This window comes from Labrus bergylta, chromosome 7 (assembly GCF_963930695.1).
Source record: "Labrus bergylta chromosome 7, fLabBer1.1, whole genome shotgun sequence".
NCBI classification, from domain to species: Eukaryota; Metazoa; Chordata; class Actinopteri; order Labriformes; family Labridae; genus Labrus; species Labrus bergylta.
In genome coordinates, this window is record NC_089201.1 from 9,143,228 (window position 1) to 9,158,224 (window position 14,997).

The 14,997-nt window shown below is 39.2% G+C and overlaps 2 protein-coding genes across 8 annotated transcripts; one reads left to right on the top strand and one right to left on the bottom strand.

Moving 5' to 3' along the window:
• Nucleotides 1-215: 215 nt before the first annotated feature.
• lrrc10 (leucine rich repeat containing 10) lies at nucleotides 216-4,258 on the bottom strand. 2 transcript variants are annotated; one of them, XM_065956692.1, is made up of 2 exons: nucleotides 4,089-4,258; nucleotides 216-3,852 (listed from the first exon to the last, which is right to left on the bottom strand). In XM_065956692.1, exon 2 carries the CDS (start codon nucleotides 3,721-3,723, stop codon nucleotides 2,899-2,901), a length of 825 nt encoding a protein of 274 aa, XP_065812764.1. In that variant the 5' UTR covers nucleotides 3,724-3,852; nucleotides 4,089-4,258; the 3' UTR covers nucleotides 216-2,898. The 2 variants fall into 2 exon arrangements, with proteins under 2 accessions (XP_065812764.1, XP_065812763.1); XM_065956691.1 differs by having other exon boundaries at nucleotides 216-3,869.
• Nucleotides 4,259-6,259: 2,001 nt separating this feature from the next.
• cnot2 (CCR4-NOT transcription complex, subunit 2) lies at nucleotides 6,260-14,841 on the top strand. 6 transcript variants are annotated; one of them, XM_020641254.3, is made up of 15 exons: nucleotides 6,260-6,506; nucleotides 7,568-7,696; nucleotides 7,809-7,881; nucleotides 8,097-8,244; nucleotides 8,400-8,582; nucleotides 8,724-8,803; nucleotides 9,197-9,286; nucleotides 9,498-9,628; nucleotides 9,745-9,862; nucleotides 10,199-10,355; nucleotides 10,959-11,020; nucleotides 12,729-12,778; nucleotides 12,868-12,968; nucleotides 13,171-13,315; nucleotides 13,424-14,841. In XM_020641254.3, exons 2-15 carry the CDS (start codon nucleotides 7,580-7,582, stop codon nucleotides 13,508-13,510), a joined length of 1,542 nt encoding a protein of 513 aa, XP_020496910.1. In that variant the 5' UTR covers nucleotides 6,260-6,506; nucleotides 7,568-7,579; the 3' UTR covers nucleotides 13,511-14,841. The 6 variants fall into 6 exon arrangements, with proteins under 6 accessions (XP_020496910.1, XP_020496895.1, XP_020496903.1 ...); XM_020641239.3 differs by having other exon boundaries at nucleotides 6,261-6,506; nucleotides 9,161-9,286; XM_020641247.3 differs by having other exon boundaries at nucleotides 6,261-6,506; nucleotides 9,161-9,286; nucleotides 9,498-9,622.
• The last annotated feature ends 156 nt before the right edge of the window (nucleotides 14,842-14,997 follow it).

Below are 14,997 nucleotides of genomic sequence, written 5' to 3' on the forward strand. Positions count from 1 at the left end.
AAATATATATAATATATTAGGTAGGTATCAATATAAATGAAAAAATGTCTTGAAACCCTTGTGGTATGAACCATAGCCTCATACTGTATATATGAGGCGTTTAAGGAATAAATCATGGAGTTTTATCTAAACTGTTTATTCAAAGTATGACAGTCAAACATTTACAGAACATTTTCAAAATGCAAAAATGTGCTTGTTCTTTTCTTAATCTGTCTTAAATACTTGATTCATAACATTTTAACCATGAGTCAAACAATATTAGCTGTGGGTAAAATCAAAAAGTTATCCAATGTGATGCATGTCCATCCGACCTGTTTTAGAAATGTTCTTACAGTTATAAATAATAAAAATAAACAATCAACATAAATAACAGTTTCTGGAAATGTATCATAATAAAATAAAACACTATGGTCATTGCTACTCTTACACACATTTTTGTAAATTCTTTAAAAAAAATGATTGTCCTAAAACTGGGGTGGTTTTGGTGAAATCTAGTCAGAAATGACTGAAGATGAATGACAATCAATCCAGAATGATATCTCACACACACACACACACGGATAGGAACAGGGTAAATAAAGTGTCTGCATTTATAGTGCAGTTTGATGCAGACAGCTTCTCAAACAACAAGAGTGAAGTTTGAAATCAAAAGTTAATGACAGAAAACAAAAAAGGATCAAATATAGAGTGGGAAAAATACAAAGTCTTATATATGTGGTATAAGGAAGAAAAATGAGTTTACAAAACAGAGATCAATGCCACGACTTTCAGAAAGAACACATAAATGATCAATAAAAAATGTGTTAATGAACATAACTTCAAAAGACCCTTATTTTAAATGACACAAAGTGATCCCCAGTTGGTCTCATACTGTAGTTTACTGCTCATGATGTGAGATAGAAGTTTGAATGTTATGGTCAAAGTTAGCTAGGGGGCAGTATAATAGAATCAAAAAGTTGATTGACACAGTAAACTGTATTTGAATGATATGAGAGAAAAAAAGTGTCCCTTAATTATACAATAAAGTGGTTGTCTTTTGGAACAGGATGCTGATTAAATCTGGAAATACAGTAGTTCAGTGTGTTCATGCTATTTGAAATAATCACATTTTCCACTAAAATGGCTGGTGCGCAGAATGTTTTAATCTCTTTCCTACGCTTTGGTGAAAAGGACTTAAAATACCCTAAATGACACAAGTGTTGACATTTAATCCTACATTTCCCTGATACGCTCAGGAAGTGGAAAGCTGCATTTATGATGTGTTTGAAATCTGAACTTTGTGGAAATTATATTAAGGCCCATTAGCAGAAAACCACATCCTCGATCTATCAGATGAATTATGCATTGGTCTGAACAAGAAGTGCACTAATGGACTTAGACCATCAATCAGAGGTATTAAAAAGCCCTCTGTATTTAGCCTAAAGCAGGTACAGATATAATCTCTGCTAGAATGAGGGTATGAGAATGAGTAATGTATCCCTTTTATTTTGAGTTTAGATCCTAATATCTCAAGCCTTTGTTGATTGTAACATTTACTTTTCCATTACTTAACAATTGTGTTCTGTTTGGATCGTTTGAAACCAGGTAATGGACACATTGTTAGATGACAGTTAAAAGAGCCTCAGCAATAATGAACTTCATAGTCAATTGCACAGAAATGATCATAATGTTTTACAGTCAGGAGAAACCACCAGATGTATTGATCACATAGAAAAAGAAGATTGCGAAGACAGACAGCTCCCGAAGATATCCTAAAATTCTATAAAGTTTTGATTGATTGATTGTTTGTATGTTATTTACGTGCCCTTCACACAAAGTGCCCAACCCTCATACAATAACAGTGATCCAACAATTAATAACAAGTAATTACAAAGTTGCATGTTCCTTTCACAGCTCGGTTATAAATAATGTGTTCTGTCTTTCTCCGGGCTTTGCAGATAAACTCTGTGCCATAAGGTTTATCTTCTGAAGAACATCTCAAGTTTTGCAAAATCATCCAACTAAAAGAAAGCAACATTAATGGAAGACATTTTTCTAAAAAGCACATCCCTTCAATGGTTCCCAAAGTGGGGGTCGCGAGACACTGGGAGGGTGTCGCGAGATGCTTTCCAAAAACAAACACAAGTTTGAAATAACTTCAAATTGCTTATTTTACCCATTATTGTGAAATAGTACTTAAGTGAGATTTGTGCTGAAATGAAAGTAAAACTATTTGACTGTAACAATGTAGGTATCTGTCGGGCTCTTTGTTTTCTTTGTCTCATTTTTTTAAGGCTCTGCTGTATTCTTGCAATCTCACCTTACTGGAACAACAAACAAACTCTGTCCTCCTTTGGAGTGGCATTAAACCTGCCAGTCTCTGAAGCTAATTGAAATGTTCCTGAGCGTAACTGTGAACTTTGTCTTCTGGTTAAATTGTACTTAATAGACTCTAATCTGTAACTTTTCTTTATGAGGCAATAACTTCATGGTTTTGGTTTACACCATTTATCAGCAAACCATTCTCTCTGTAAATAAGAAACATTGAATATATTTGTGTTGTACAATGAGGATAAAGCTTCAAAACCAAAAATTTCCCATTGGTAAAAATTCAAGAAATAAAACGATCATTGCAAGGTGTACAAAGAGGTTTTTAAAAAAAAAATTCAAACAAGAGATTAACAATTATAAAGTTTAGGTAACCAAATAAAGTAAAAAAAAATTTCTTTTCAGGTTTCATACGACCTCATTCTGGACAACTTTATGTATTAATGCTTGACTCCCTGACTTTGCCCCACATGGACCAACCACCACCAGCCTGTTGTGATAAAAACACCTCTCCACTTTAAGTGTCCCACTTGAATACAGTCCAGTGCTGCCTGGTCTCTCCACAGCTGAAGGTCACTCTGTTCCTTCACCCTAGATGTTTTCCTCCTCCTCTGGGTGAACTTCTGTGACCTCTGCTGTTGTGTCACTTGCTGCTTTAGACCCGTCATCTTCCTGCTCGTCATCTGAACAGTCCGCCCAGCGCCCAACTCTCCTGACTCCCTCGCCCACTGCAGGAGCGTTGACGCAAGGGTTATGGTCATAGATGACAAGTTTCAACCCTTGCATGTGACACAGGCCTGGGAAGCGGTGGATTCTGTTTCGATCCACATCTATGACAGCGAGGAAGTGCATGTCCAGCAACACTTGAGGGAACTCTGTCAGCTGATTACCAGCGAGCCAGATACTCCGCAGCTCTTCCAGCATCCCCAGCTCCTTGGGTAAACTCTGGATCTGGTTGTAACCAAGGTGCAGGGTCTTGAGATTAGGTAGGTCACAGACCACGTTGGGAAAAGCAGTGAAGCAATTCATCTCCAGCCACAGAGTATTCAGATCCTTGAGCTCTCCCAGCTCTCGGGGGAGGGAGTAAAGCCTGTTGTTACCCAGGTAAAGGATGCTGAGCTGGGTCAATTTGCAAACAGCTGCAGGGAGCTCTTCAAAATGGTTAAAATCCAGGGCCAGGAGCTGCAGCTTCTTCAGGCCCTGCAGCTCAGCAGGTAAGCTGCTGAGGTTGTTGTCACTCAGGTAGAGCTTCACCAGCTCATCGAAGACACAAGCGGTTAGAGGCAGCCAACGCAGCTGTCGGCTGCTCAGGTCCAGAGTCCGATCCAGAGGCATTTCCTTCAGGTCCCCTACTATGAAGCGTTGACAGCGCTCTGAGGGGATGAAGGCGATGAGGCCTCGCATGGCGTTACCCATTTTAGTCACTTTTTCTGACACATCTGATGCTCTTCCTCAATTTAGAGCCAGGCAAGGGTTGCCCTGAGACAGACTGTGGGCATCCTCAAGTGAATCTGTTGGCATCCCATTAATGCTCCTCCTCTGCCCCTGTGGAGATATTGATCCTGATAATATGTGAAAAACAAAACAAGTTTGTGACAATGCACTGCATCAGCATATAAAGCTGTGTCATTAATTATGATACTGAATTATACCCTTACATGTAATAAAAGTCATGCTGATTAATTGTAACAATAGAAAATAAGCAATGTCATTGGCCAATGCTAAAGGAATCATAGTATATGTAAAGGAGATTATAATGACAATTTAAAATAAACACTTACATTTTGATGTATTCCATCTGATGTCCATTACTCCCAACATCTCCCACAATAAGACTTCTGTTTATCCAACTTCAACGCATTGTTTTCTCTGGGCAGATACTCCCCAGTGCAACCATCTTACTATCTCTCAGTGTCTCTAAGCTATGCCCTGACTTTCATGGTGATAGCAACCACTGGCTGCTCTCTCCTCCCCATTTGTTCCCTAATGACTTTCCCCCTTCTTCTACACAATGACAGAGAGAGAGAGAGAGAGAGAGAGAGAGAGAGAGAGAGAGAGAGAGCGAGAGAGAAGGGGAAGGAGCAGGGTGCCATGGCTAGGCGTAAGAACAGTGTGGTTTGTAATGAGAGCAGAAAGGTTATCTTATTTATATGTTGTTTTTGTCAGCTTGGACAAAGTTCTGGGTATTTGCCAGTGTTACAGAAAAGTAGGCCAACACTTTCAAGTAACCTCTAAAAATGTTGATCAAATTGAGAATGAAGAGAGTGTTGTCCACTGACTTCATTTAAAATGTCTTAGAGGGAAAAATAATTAATTTTTAAGAGGTCTGAAGAATACTAAGATCACTTACAATGTATAATTCTCAACAGGGTCTTTCTCCTGAACTGAAGGAAATAGCATGTCATCCCCACCTGTTAGAGGTGTTACCATCCCCATGCTATCAGGCATACCTTCATTAGAGCTATTTTCCAACTAGATAAAACTGAGCAGGAATTTCATTTCCCTTATCACAAGGGGCAATGTTAGTCTGTCGTCTGTTTTCACTCACTGACACACTGTTTTTAGCACATCCCTGGGGCTCCAAACAGCCTGAGCAAACAGCCATATGACTTCCACAACACACTATGTTCAGAGTAAATGTTTTAATTTGTCATTGCAGAGAAAAACACAGATGTAACCAATGGCCATTGGAAAAGTGCCATTCAAACGCAGAAGTTTTGCACAGGGAAACACTTTCCATGACTAGCTACTTGGTTTATTGACAGGTAAACCCTAAACTGGAGGAACAGGGGAGGAAATTGTAGTTTTGTGACTGGTGCACCTCAGGGCTCCTGTCTCGGCCCACAATTTTCCAAATTGTTAACGCATATGTGTGATGCTGAATGTGAAAATATACAGTCATAAAATTCTGAGGCGTTGGCACAACAATGATTGAGCTAATAAGTGAGTGATGAGAGGGCTTACTGGAGGGAACTTGGAGATGAATTTAACCTTTATGCTATTAAAATAATATCTATCTAACCACTATTACAACAAAAGATATCATTCACAGAACTACTTTCATCAATGAACAGTCGCTTGAATTTTAGGACAGCCGTAGATTTTGTTGCGTTTTCACACCACAGACATCGTCACATGGTCTCTCAACACCAATTTCATGCTCATTATGAAGGCACAAAAAAGAGGGTTTAGCCTATTTGTCTGAGGCGCCTAAAAAACTGTTGTATGAAATGAGCCTTAGGGCAAGAATTAGCTGCAACACAACATCAACAGTATGACACCACCAGACCTCAGATTTACATTTGTTACACAAATGATAAACAGTATACCTAAGAAACTCACAACTACTGTACCCATATTGTCTTATTTGTAGATTATACATAACGCTGATATGTGGATGGTATATTTTACTACATGCTCAGTGCCTTTGACATTTTATATTGAAAATAATAAAAATGATGTTAGAAAAAGACCAATTTCTTGTTCCTTTCATGGTTTCTCCTTACACATTTTTTCCACAGTAGTTGTTAATGTCTGTTTATTATAATCCTGGGATGAGTTATTGAACTGACTGTAACTAATATTGGGTTTTGAACTCAAAATGAAAGCAGACTTAATAAGGAAGAACACAGAAAATCATTAACATGAATTGTGATGCCTTTAAAATTATTTTTAAGAGGATTGACATATATGGAAAAGTTTTGAATAAACATATTCTGAACAAATAGTTTCTTCCTCAGTATCATGTCACAGCTGCCTCGGGCACAGAGAACATTTGAAAAACATTAATGTAAAACATGTATCTCATTCTCTGGGGAACTGAATTACACAAACAGGGATTGTTTAAAACAAATACGCTGACATTATTACTTAAAGAGACATTCCTCTGTAGTGAGCACAGCACTTTAGTTTCATGATGCAAGACATGCTGTGATCACAGGAGGGAGGCAGAGCTCCACGGCGGGGTCCTTTTGTCTTAACACCTAAATGTACACGTTTTAATAATGTTCCTGATCTTTGCTCTGCTCTTGGCAAGTATCCAGCAGGCCCCCTGTAGGACGGAGTAATCTGACAGGTTGAGTTTGTGTACGGAAGTGGTCAGCAGGTTGTAAGGTCAGAGGGTAAATGCTATCCCTCTTTCGATTCAGAGTACACACACAGCCATCTTGGATCCAACGAAGAGAAGGGAAATTGATGCGGTGAGGATTTTTTTTTTTTTTTTTTTACTTTTTCTCTTCGTGTTATATCGCTGTGGTAGAGATAGAAGTCGTGGGCATGAGACATTCATGTTGCCGTGCTCGGTTTTGATCCGGAGGTCGTTATCCTGAAGCTGCAGCAGGTTGTAGCTTGTGCTGGAGCGACAAGGAGCGACAATGAGCCCAGAAACAGGCAGCTTACTGTGGATATATGGACACACAGAGAGGGCACAAGTTACTGCCCTGTACTGACTGCCGCCCGGTAGTTTAGTTCAGTTTAAAGGACTAGTTATGAAGGCAATTATCTCCTTGATAGGGCATCCCTCTGTGAGCGGATGTGAAGCTAACGTAGCTAACACAGATTGATTACAGCTAGCCTGCTAACGCTAGCTACACGACCGTCGGCTAACCAGCAGGTTAGCATCGCTTTTTTAGAGTGAAATTAATCAACTTTAACTATTTAAAATACCAATACTGACACAAGTTTATTAAACTTTTAGCTCTACTGTCAGCTGACTTCTTCAACAAGTCTCATGGGTTAAATAAATACTTCATTTTGTTATGAAAGTTGAACTTTTTATGTCTTATGCGTCCAATCATTACAAAACAATCTTTATTATAAACTTTATTATAAACTTTATTATAAACTTTATTTTAAACTAAGAAACCAAGATGTTTTATATGTCTCAGTTATAATGAATAGTTTACCATCCGGGAATGTTCTTTTGATACAAGGTAAACTCAGAAAAATACTAAATTGTTTATCAAAACAAAGATTATTAATCATTTTATTAGACTATCACCAGATGCATAATAATAATAATTATTATATAAAATGTATTTCTCTCAGTTATGATTTAACACTGTTTTAATAACTTACTATGGGTGCACATATAATGTATAGATGCACTTGCAACAATAGAGCTAAAAGAGGAACAGTTGTTTCTTTGTTAAAGATGTGAGGTGTCTCAAATTGTGTTTATGTTATTAGTTTATTTCTCTTACTCCCCCTCCCCCCTCCCTCCCCCTGCACATCTTTAACAACAGTTCTACTCTATCTTCAGGCGACCAAAGGCATGTTTGGTGCTAGAAAGAAATTTGTCGAGTTCGTCGAGGTTGTTGACAACGACTTCCCAGATGAAAGCATGTACTACAACCAGCCGTCGATGTTCCCACATCGGTCGGACAAAGACGTAAGTATTTTACCAGAGCATGCACATTGTTTTATTTCTTGAGGTAACAGCAAACGAGATGATTTCTTACTCCCTTTCCTCCGTCCTGTGTCCTCAAATGTTGTCCCTTCAGATGCTCTCGTCTCCCTCACCATCGTCATCAGGGCAGCTGTCGCAGCTCGGCGCAAGTTTGTACGGCCCACAAAGTAAGTGTTTCTTTTCCCACACTAACTTTTATTAGTGTTTTCTTCTACATTGGCGTTACTTGAGAGACAATGAATTGTTGACTTAGTGTGACCAAGAGTGCTTAAAAAGCGTAGCAAGTTATGATAAGTAACTGAAAGTAGGAATGTATAAAATTCCACTTGAGACTATTTTCTGGTTTGCCTGACAACATTTGTTCACTTTTGTCTTTCTTTAGGTGCACTTGGTTTCTCGATAAGGGGCATGGGAAACAGTACGCCTCAGTTAAACAGAAATCTAACGCAAGGCACACAGCTATCAAGTCATATCACCCCCACAACGGGGGTTCCCACCATGTCCCTCCATACCCCCCCTTCACCAAGCAGGTGTGTGTAAAGCTGTCTGAGTTTAAAGCTTTAGAGGAGAGCTCGTTTGTGTTGTTTTATAACTGTAATGAATAATTTGGAAATAGTAATATCATATGACAGGACATAAACAGAAATTGAAATCCACTGAACCAGATTTTGGGGTATTTTAACAGGGGGACATTGCCGATGAACACGAGGAACATGCTGAATCACTCTCAGGTCGGTCAGAGCATCGGAATGGGCGGCAGGACCAACAGTATGAGCAGCTCGGGCCTTGGCAGCCCCAACCGCAGCTCACCCAGCATCATCTGTATGCCCAAACAGCAGCCAGCACGCCAGCCATTCACCATAAACAGGTACACAGATTCTGTCTGACTCTCAGTGTTGAGATCCGCTGTCCTTTAAAGGTCCCCTATGGAGAATTTTCTTTTGTAGGGAAAGTTTCTGTTTGGAAACACGCCTCATCTGTTGTTTTGGTTTTCTTTTTTTTTCCGCAGCATGTCAGGATTTGGTATGAACCGCAATCAGGGTTTTGGGATGAACAACTCATTATCAAACAACATCTTCAATGGCACAGGTTAGTCTGTTAAACCCAGGTGGATATGCTCAAGGATCAATCGTTTTTGTTATGTTTGTATTTCATTTCGGATTTACAGATTCTCTTGAAAAAGAAAGTGCAACTACTTTTGGATAAATGGATACATTATGTCACTGAAAAACCAGTAAAAGGGACCAGTCTCTTTTGCAAAGCCATGTTGTGAGCATTGTTTTATCTTTGACAACTACTACTTCTACTGTGGTAAATAGTTCTTAATTAGACTAGGGTTATTTTTAATTTACTGACACCTAGTTTATCCTTTCCACATTAACACGGATAAATTGTTTTGTAGGCGACATTACACATTAAAAGTTCCTAACCTTCCTACTGCTGCAGATGGGAGTGAAAATGTAACGGGACTGGATTTGTCAGACTTTCCTGCATTAGCAGACAGGAGTCGGAGAGAAGGGACTGGAAACCCAACACCGGTGCTCAACCCACTGGCTGGACGGGCTCCTTATGGTAGGCCATTAGGCTGGAGAAAATCTTATTTTTACCCACATACAGCAGTAGAGGCATGAAATTCAGCCACTCCATTTGGTTCAGAACTCTAGCTGAGGTTTTATTGAACATCTAAGTCCACAGAAATAAGAACCACTTATGTGATTTGCTGCGTATTACACCTCAGGGAATAATAATCTCTCTTCGCTTCACTGTGTTTATCATTATCAAGTTGGCATGGTGACGAAGCCTTCAAACGAACAGACACAGGATTTCTCCATTCATAACGAGGACTTCCCCGCACTGCCTGGCCCAAACTACAAGGACCCCTCGTTGAGCAACGATGACAGCAAAACTGTAAGTGTAAGTCACAGACAGCAAAGGATTTAATTTCTATATGTTTCAAGGTTTCCTATAAATAATTTTCAGGTTGTTTTTTTTTCTGTGTTTAAAACTGTTTTTCCTTTGGGGTTTCTTAGAACTTGAACTCCACAAGCAAGAGCACATCGAACGCAGATGGTCCCAAGTTCCCCGGGGACAAGACGACCTCAGCACAGAACAACAACCAGAAGAAAGGGATCCAGGTGTTGCCCGATGGTGAGACTTCTCAGCCAATCGTATCGCTCCAATTCCACTGAGACATCCCTTCTTAATCCCACAACTTGGGTGAGGCAGTTGGGTTCTCTACCCTGTATTTGGGGTTAGATAATTAAAGGGTATGCTACAGAAAGGAAACCAAGAGAATATGTTCAGTTTGATAAAGACCATCTTCATCTTTCCATCACTTGTAAGAGAAATTGGCTTGTTTGCTCTCCAATGTTTGCACACCGTGTGGTTGAGAAATGTGGAGGTAATGTATGACAGCAAACACTAACTGTAAATGAAAAGCTACAGCAGAATGTTTAACTCTGACATATCCTGCGGCTGCTGCAGGTCGGGTGACGAACATTCCCTCAGGCATGGTGACAGACCAATTCGGCATGATAGGCCTGCTGACGTTTATCCGAGCGGCAGAGACTGATCCAGGAATGGTCCATCTGGCACTAGGAAGTGACCTCACGACATTGGGACTCAACTTAAACTCTCCTGAGTAAGATAGACGTTCCATCATGAAAACAGTCACATGAAGTATCATTAGCCAGGAGATGTCTGAGTCACAATAATACACGGAATTGGTGCAATGACATGTTGACGTTTTTTATGTGCACTGTGTGCATGATAGTCTTTTTCTGTATTTCTGTGAATGCTCAAACTACATGTGCAAGGACTGCAGCTCTGTCACTGCTCTTCTACTATTGAATTGTTTGCCTTGTGCTCTTTTTATGTCTATCCTTTCTCTTTGCTGATGTAACACTGTAAAGGTCCCTGTTGTGGGATAAATAAAGGTTAATCTTATCTTATGATCATATCTTAAAATAGCAAAAAATGAATCAAGTATTTCTTTTAAATGTGATATGAACCTACTACAGAGAATAACTTAAATTGTCTTTCCCTTAGTACCTGTGAAGAGTAAGAAAGAGACTCCACTTTCTGAGGAGCTTTCCTCCTCAGTTGGCTGCCTTTTAAACATCATAGCATTGGCTAGATTTTCTCTTTCTTGTTAGTTATAACTTTTATTGTCTCTACATGTTTGTAATGATATTTTAAAATGTTAACAATCTTAAGAACCTGCTGCAACTTTATTTCCTGACAGAAACTTGTACCCGAAGTTTGCCTCTCCGTGGGCCTCATCGCCGTGTCGACCTCAAGACATCGGTAAGACATTCACGCACAGTGTGTGAGGGACGATGACTTTTGAACATTTACAATCACATTTTGAACTTGCATTTCAGCGATCCTGATCAAGATTTGGCCTTCAGTGTAAACAGTTTCATTATGACTGACCGAAGGTCAATGTAAGGAAAGGTAGTTGTTAAGCTTCTTCATCTCAGGAAGGGAGGTGTGAATCACTAAAAATATCTCTACAACTCTAAATATCCAGTAGAATTGGCTATATCTAATATATCTGGATATATGATCTCCTGAAATGTTGTCTCTCTGTGCAATGGCCCTCATGTTGCAATCTGCTGCTGCTGTATTTGATGATTGATAAACAACCTTTGAACCCGGCCTGTTCATGATCAGGCTGTTTTGTAGTTATTGTGCCTCTGGATTCTGTATAAACGACAGAATTGTCAGGCAGAGTTGTTCTGCCGTTAAGCTGTCAGAAGGATTTGTAACAAGGCCAAATTCACACTTTGTGTATGTAAGTGATGCCAGTACTGTCTCTACACATCCTGCCTCTCTTGCTCCCAGTACACGGTGTTCTGAAACTGCTGTTTCTTTCCATTGAAAAATACATAGACGGCATGATTCCTTATTGCAATATTGTAAAACATCTGTATGAAAAGGGCTTGAAGTCAATCTAATGTTGACAGATAATTGTCAGGGAAGATTTAGAATGGTGTTGTTCCTTAAATAATGGCATCAGTTTTCTATGCAAGTAGAAAACATCTGGCAGCTCACTCAAATAGGGGAATGAATCCATTAAATAAAAGAGAGGGGATCTTGGAAAGCATTCAATTATGACACCTTAAGGATTTTTCCTAATTCTTAGTGTTGATAAGAGAAGAGTATTTTTTTCAAATACTTTATTTTCCTATATTTATGTAAGGAGAAAAAAGAAATACACTCTGCAAAATACAGATGCAAAGGAAGACAAAACACGTGTGTGGAGTAGTCTAATTTACATCTTGCTATGGTCCTCCCTTTGTGTTGTTGTAATGAGGAAATGAAATTGAAAGGCATTGACGTGTCACGTGGGTCCTTCAGAGCTGTGAAGTAGTCAAAGAAGGGTTGCCATATCTGTTTGAATTTAGTAGTTTTCCTAACAAGTAGTATCAGATTTTCTCCATGTATAAGGTACTAGAGCATTATGTAAACCAGGCCTCAAAGCAGGGGGAAGTGTCTTTTGCCATTAGTATTCCATACTGGATTGATGAGGATTTGCAATAGCTTAGAGCTTTCTAGCAGATGTGACCAGCCTAGAATGGCTGTTTCTGGGTTTGGAGGGTGATCAGAACCATGAAAATCTGAGAAGCAGAGAAACATTTCAGACCAAAACATCTGGAGCTTCACACAGAACCAAAAAATATCAAAGTATTTGATGTTGTAGTTGAAAGGGCGAACTAGCACTCAATTAATTTTCATTTGATTATAAGGGAAACTAAAAAAAACTCCTTGATTTGCAGGAAGTTGGTTGCAGTGTAACAAGTTGTCATATTTCTTGTGTGGGCATGCCAGTTTTTTTTATTTGTGGTAACTAGCTGCAGTGTTGTGACGCCAGCTGGGTTTTTGTAAAAGTTTTGTATAATGACTTTTATTGTCTTAAAGAGCAAAAATCTCCCCATTGTCAGGATAGCAGACTGAGAAAAGTCTTATAATTACATTAAGATGACATATTGTATTTGTGCTCACCTTTCAGATTTCCATGTTCCTTCGGAGTATTTAACAAATATCCACATAAGGGACAAGGTAACTATGAGCATCAGAACACAATCAGTAAATGCAGTCTTCATGGGTACAAAACAAACCAAACAAATTTATTGTCTGCTGTCCTTTAGTTGGCTGCAATTAAACTGGCGCGATACGGTGAAGACCTGTTGTTCTACCTGTACTACATGAATGGTGCAGACCTGCTACAGCTTCTGGCAGCAGTGGAGCTGTAAGTATTCCACTTACTGGTTTGTAATATGATATATTTTTTGGATTCCCACTATAAAAGTTTTGCTTGATAAAATTTCCACTTTTGTTAAATATTATAAAAAAGGATAAAATAGGTGTTTGAGGGTTTAAGAATCACAGCTTAGACGCTTAGATTTCCCCTTTTACTTTCATTTGGTTGAACTTGTACCTTCACTGTCCAGCTTTAACCGGGACTGGAGGTACCACAAAGAGGAGCGGGTTTGGATTACAAGAGCCCCTGGCATGGAGCCCACGCTAAAGACCAACGCGTATGAGAGGGGAACTTACTACTTTTTTGATTGTCTTAACTGGAGGAAAGTAGCCAAGGTAAAGTTTTGTCTCTTCTCGTATTTTCTGGAAAAATTACATCTGTGTTCGGCTTGTGTGACGTTTGTAAGAGGTTAAGCCTTTCTCCATCATGTTTGCATCTTTAAGGAGTTTCATCTGGAGTACGAGAAGCTGGAAGAGCGGCCTCACGTGCCAACAACATTCAACTACAACCCAGCCCAGCAGGCCTTCTAAGGCCCAACCAGTCCAAAGGCCACAGTTGTTCCTGCAACAGCACTGCTGTCCAGAAGGGGCGCTGTGGCTCACACAGCTTGGTTTTTATTCCTTAAGGATTTGGCTATATGACTGCGGGGGTTTTTGCCACCATCCGAACTGCCCTGCCTTTCCAAATTACATGCTGCCCAAAACACCAACACTTGTTCTGTTTTTATTCTTTATGTTCCTGCTGTATTTTTTTGTCTTGTTTTGAGCAGGGTCTGTGTTATGTTTACGTCTCTGAATCTGAAGCCTGTTTGCTTGCAGAGAGGAGGACTGACCTTGTGGCACAGGACAGTGACAGAACAAGGGTTATGCCTCACATTCACAAGTGTTAAGAACAGAAAGAAGTCGAGGAAAGCAAAGTTGATATCCTCGGACGCAAGTTTAAGGTTGAAAGAAATGCAATGTTTATTGTTGCACTATATTTAGTAATAAAAGAACACAAAATTTGTTTGTGCTTTTTTATGTGAACACTCCCTGAAACTATTTTTCCTTTTCCATTTGTTGTGTCAGGGGGTTCATGCAACTTTTCCACATGCATCCCTTTTTATCTCCCCTTTTTTTCTTCCTTTCATTGAAATACCTCTGTATTAGCACCAACAAACTGTTTTCTGTCTCATCTTCTGTTTCCCCCTCTGTCTCTCTGTGAGTTCTGTGCCAGCTGAACATGGACACAAATCTGGGAGACGACTTTGGTGTCCACACGTGGGCGAATCCTCACAGATGTTGCTTCAGAGCAAACAAAACAATTTCCAGACTTTGTTACAATTTTGTAAGAAATGTGTACATTTTTTTTGTTTCTTTGCATCACATAAATTAGTATATGTATATGTACGAATGTGTATATATGATTGCTATATATATATATATGTATGTATATATATATATATGACATCTATTTTGAAAGATATTTTGCCCTGCCTTGTACCTCGTTTTTATGAGGTGAGCATGGTTGCAATATGTGGATGTAACAGGACATTTCTGGATCTGCTGGACAGGGTGTCACATGGCACTGCGGGCACTTACAACAAAGTAATACAACGTTTAAATGCCATTTAAGGAAAGGCCTGATTCTCGGCCGAAAACACACAAGAAAGTCACACGTGGAGATCATCCCCCAAGTTTAGAGTCCAAAGCTAAAGAATGGATGTATTTCAATTTAAACTGTTTGAACAGCAGTGAACAGCATTTCATAGGAAATGGAAAAATGACAATTTTAGGAGAAAAAAAAAATCCAGACCAATCTTGTATTTTCTGAAGTAAAATGCTTCTTTTCTTTGTATTAAAGCAGAAAAGGCTTTCCTGAACCACTGTGTATTGTTTATTCTTTTTAAAATGTGTGGTTTCTTTACAACTTCCAACTTCTTTCTGTATTTATGTAAGTAAGCAGAATGAACAAATGCAGACATTTTTGTAAAATATTTTCAGGAGTTTACACCATAAGACACAGATAGTGAAAATAT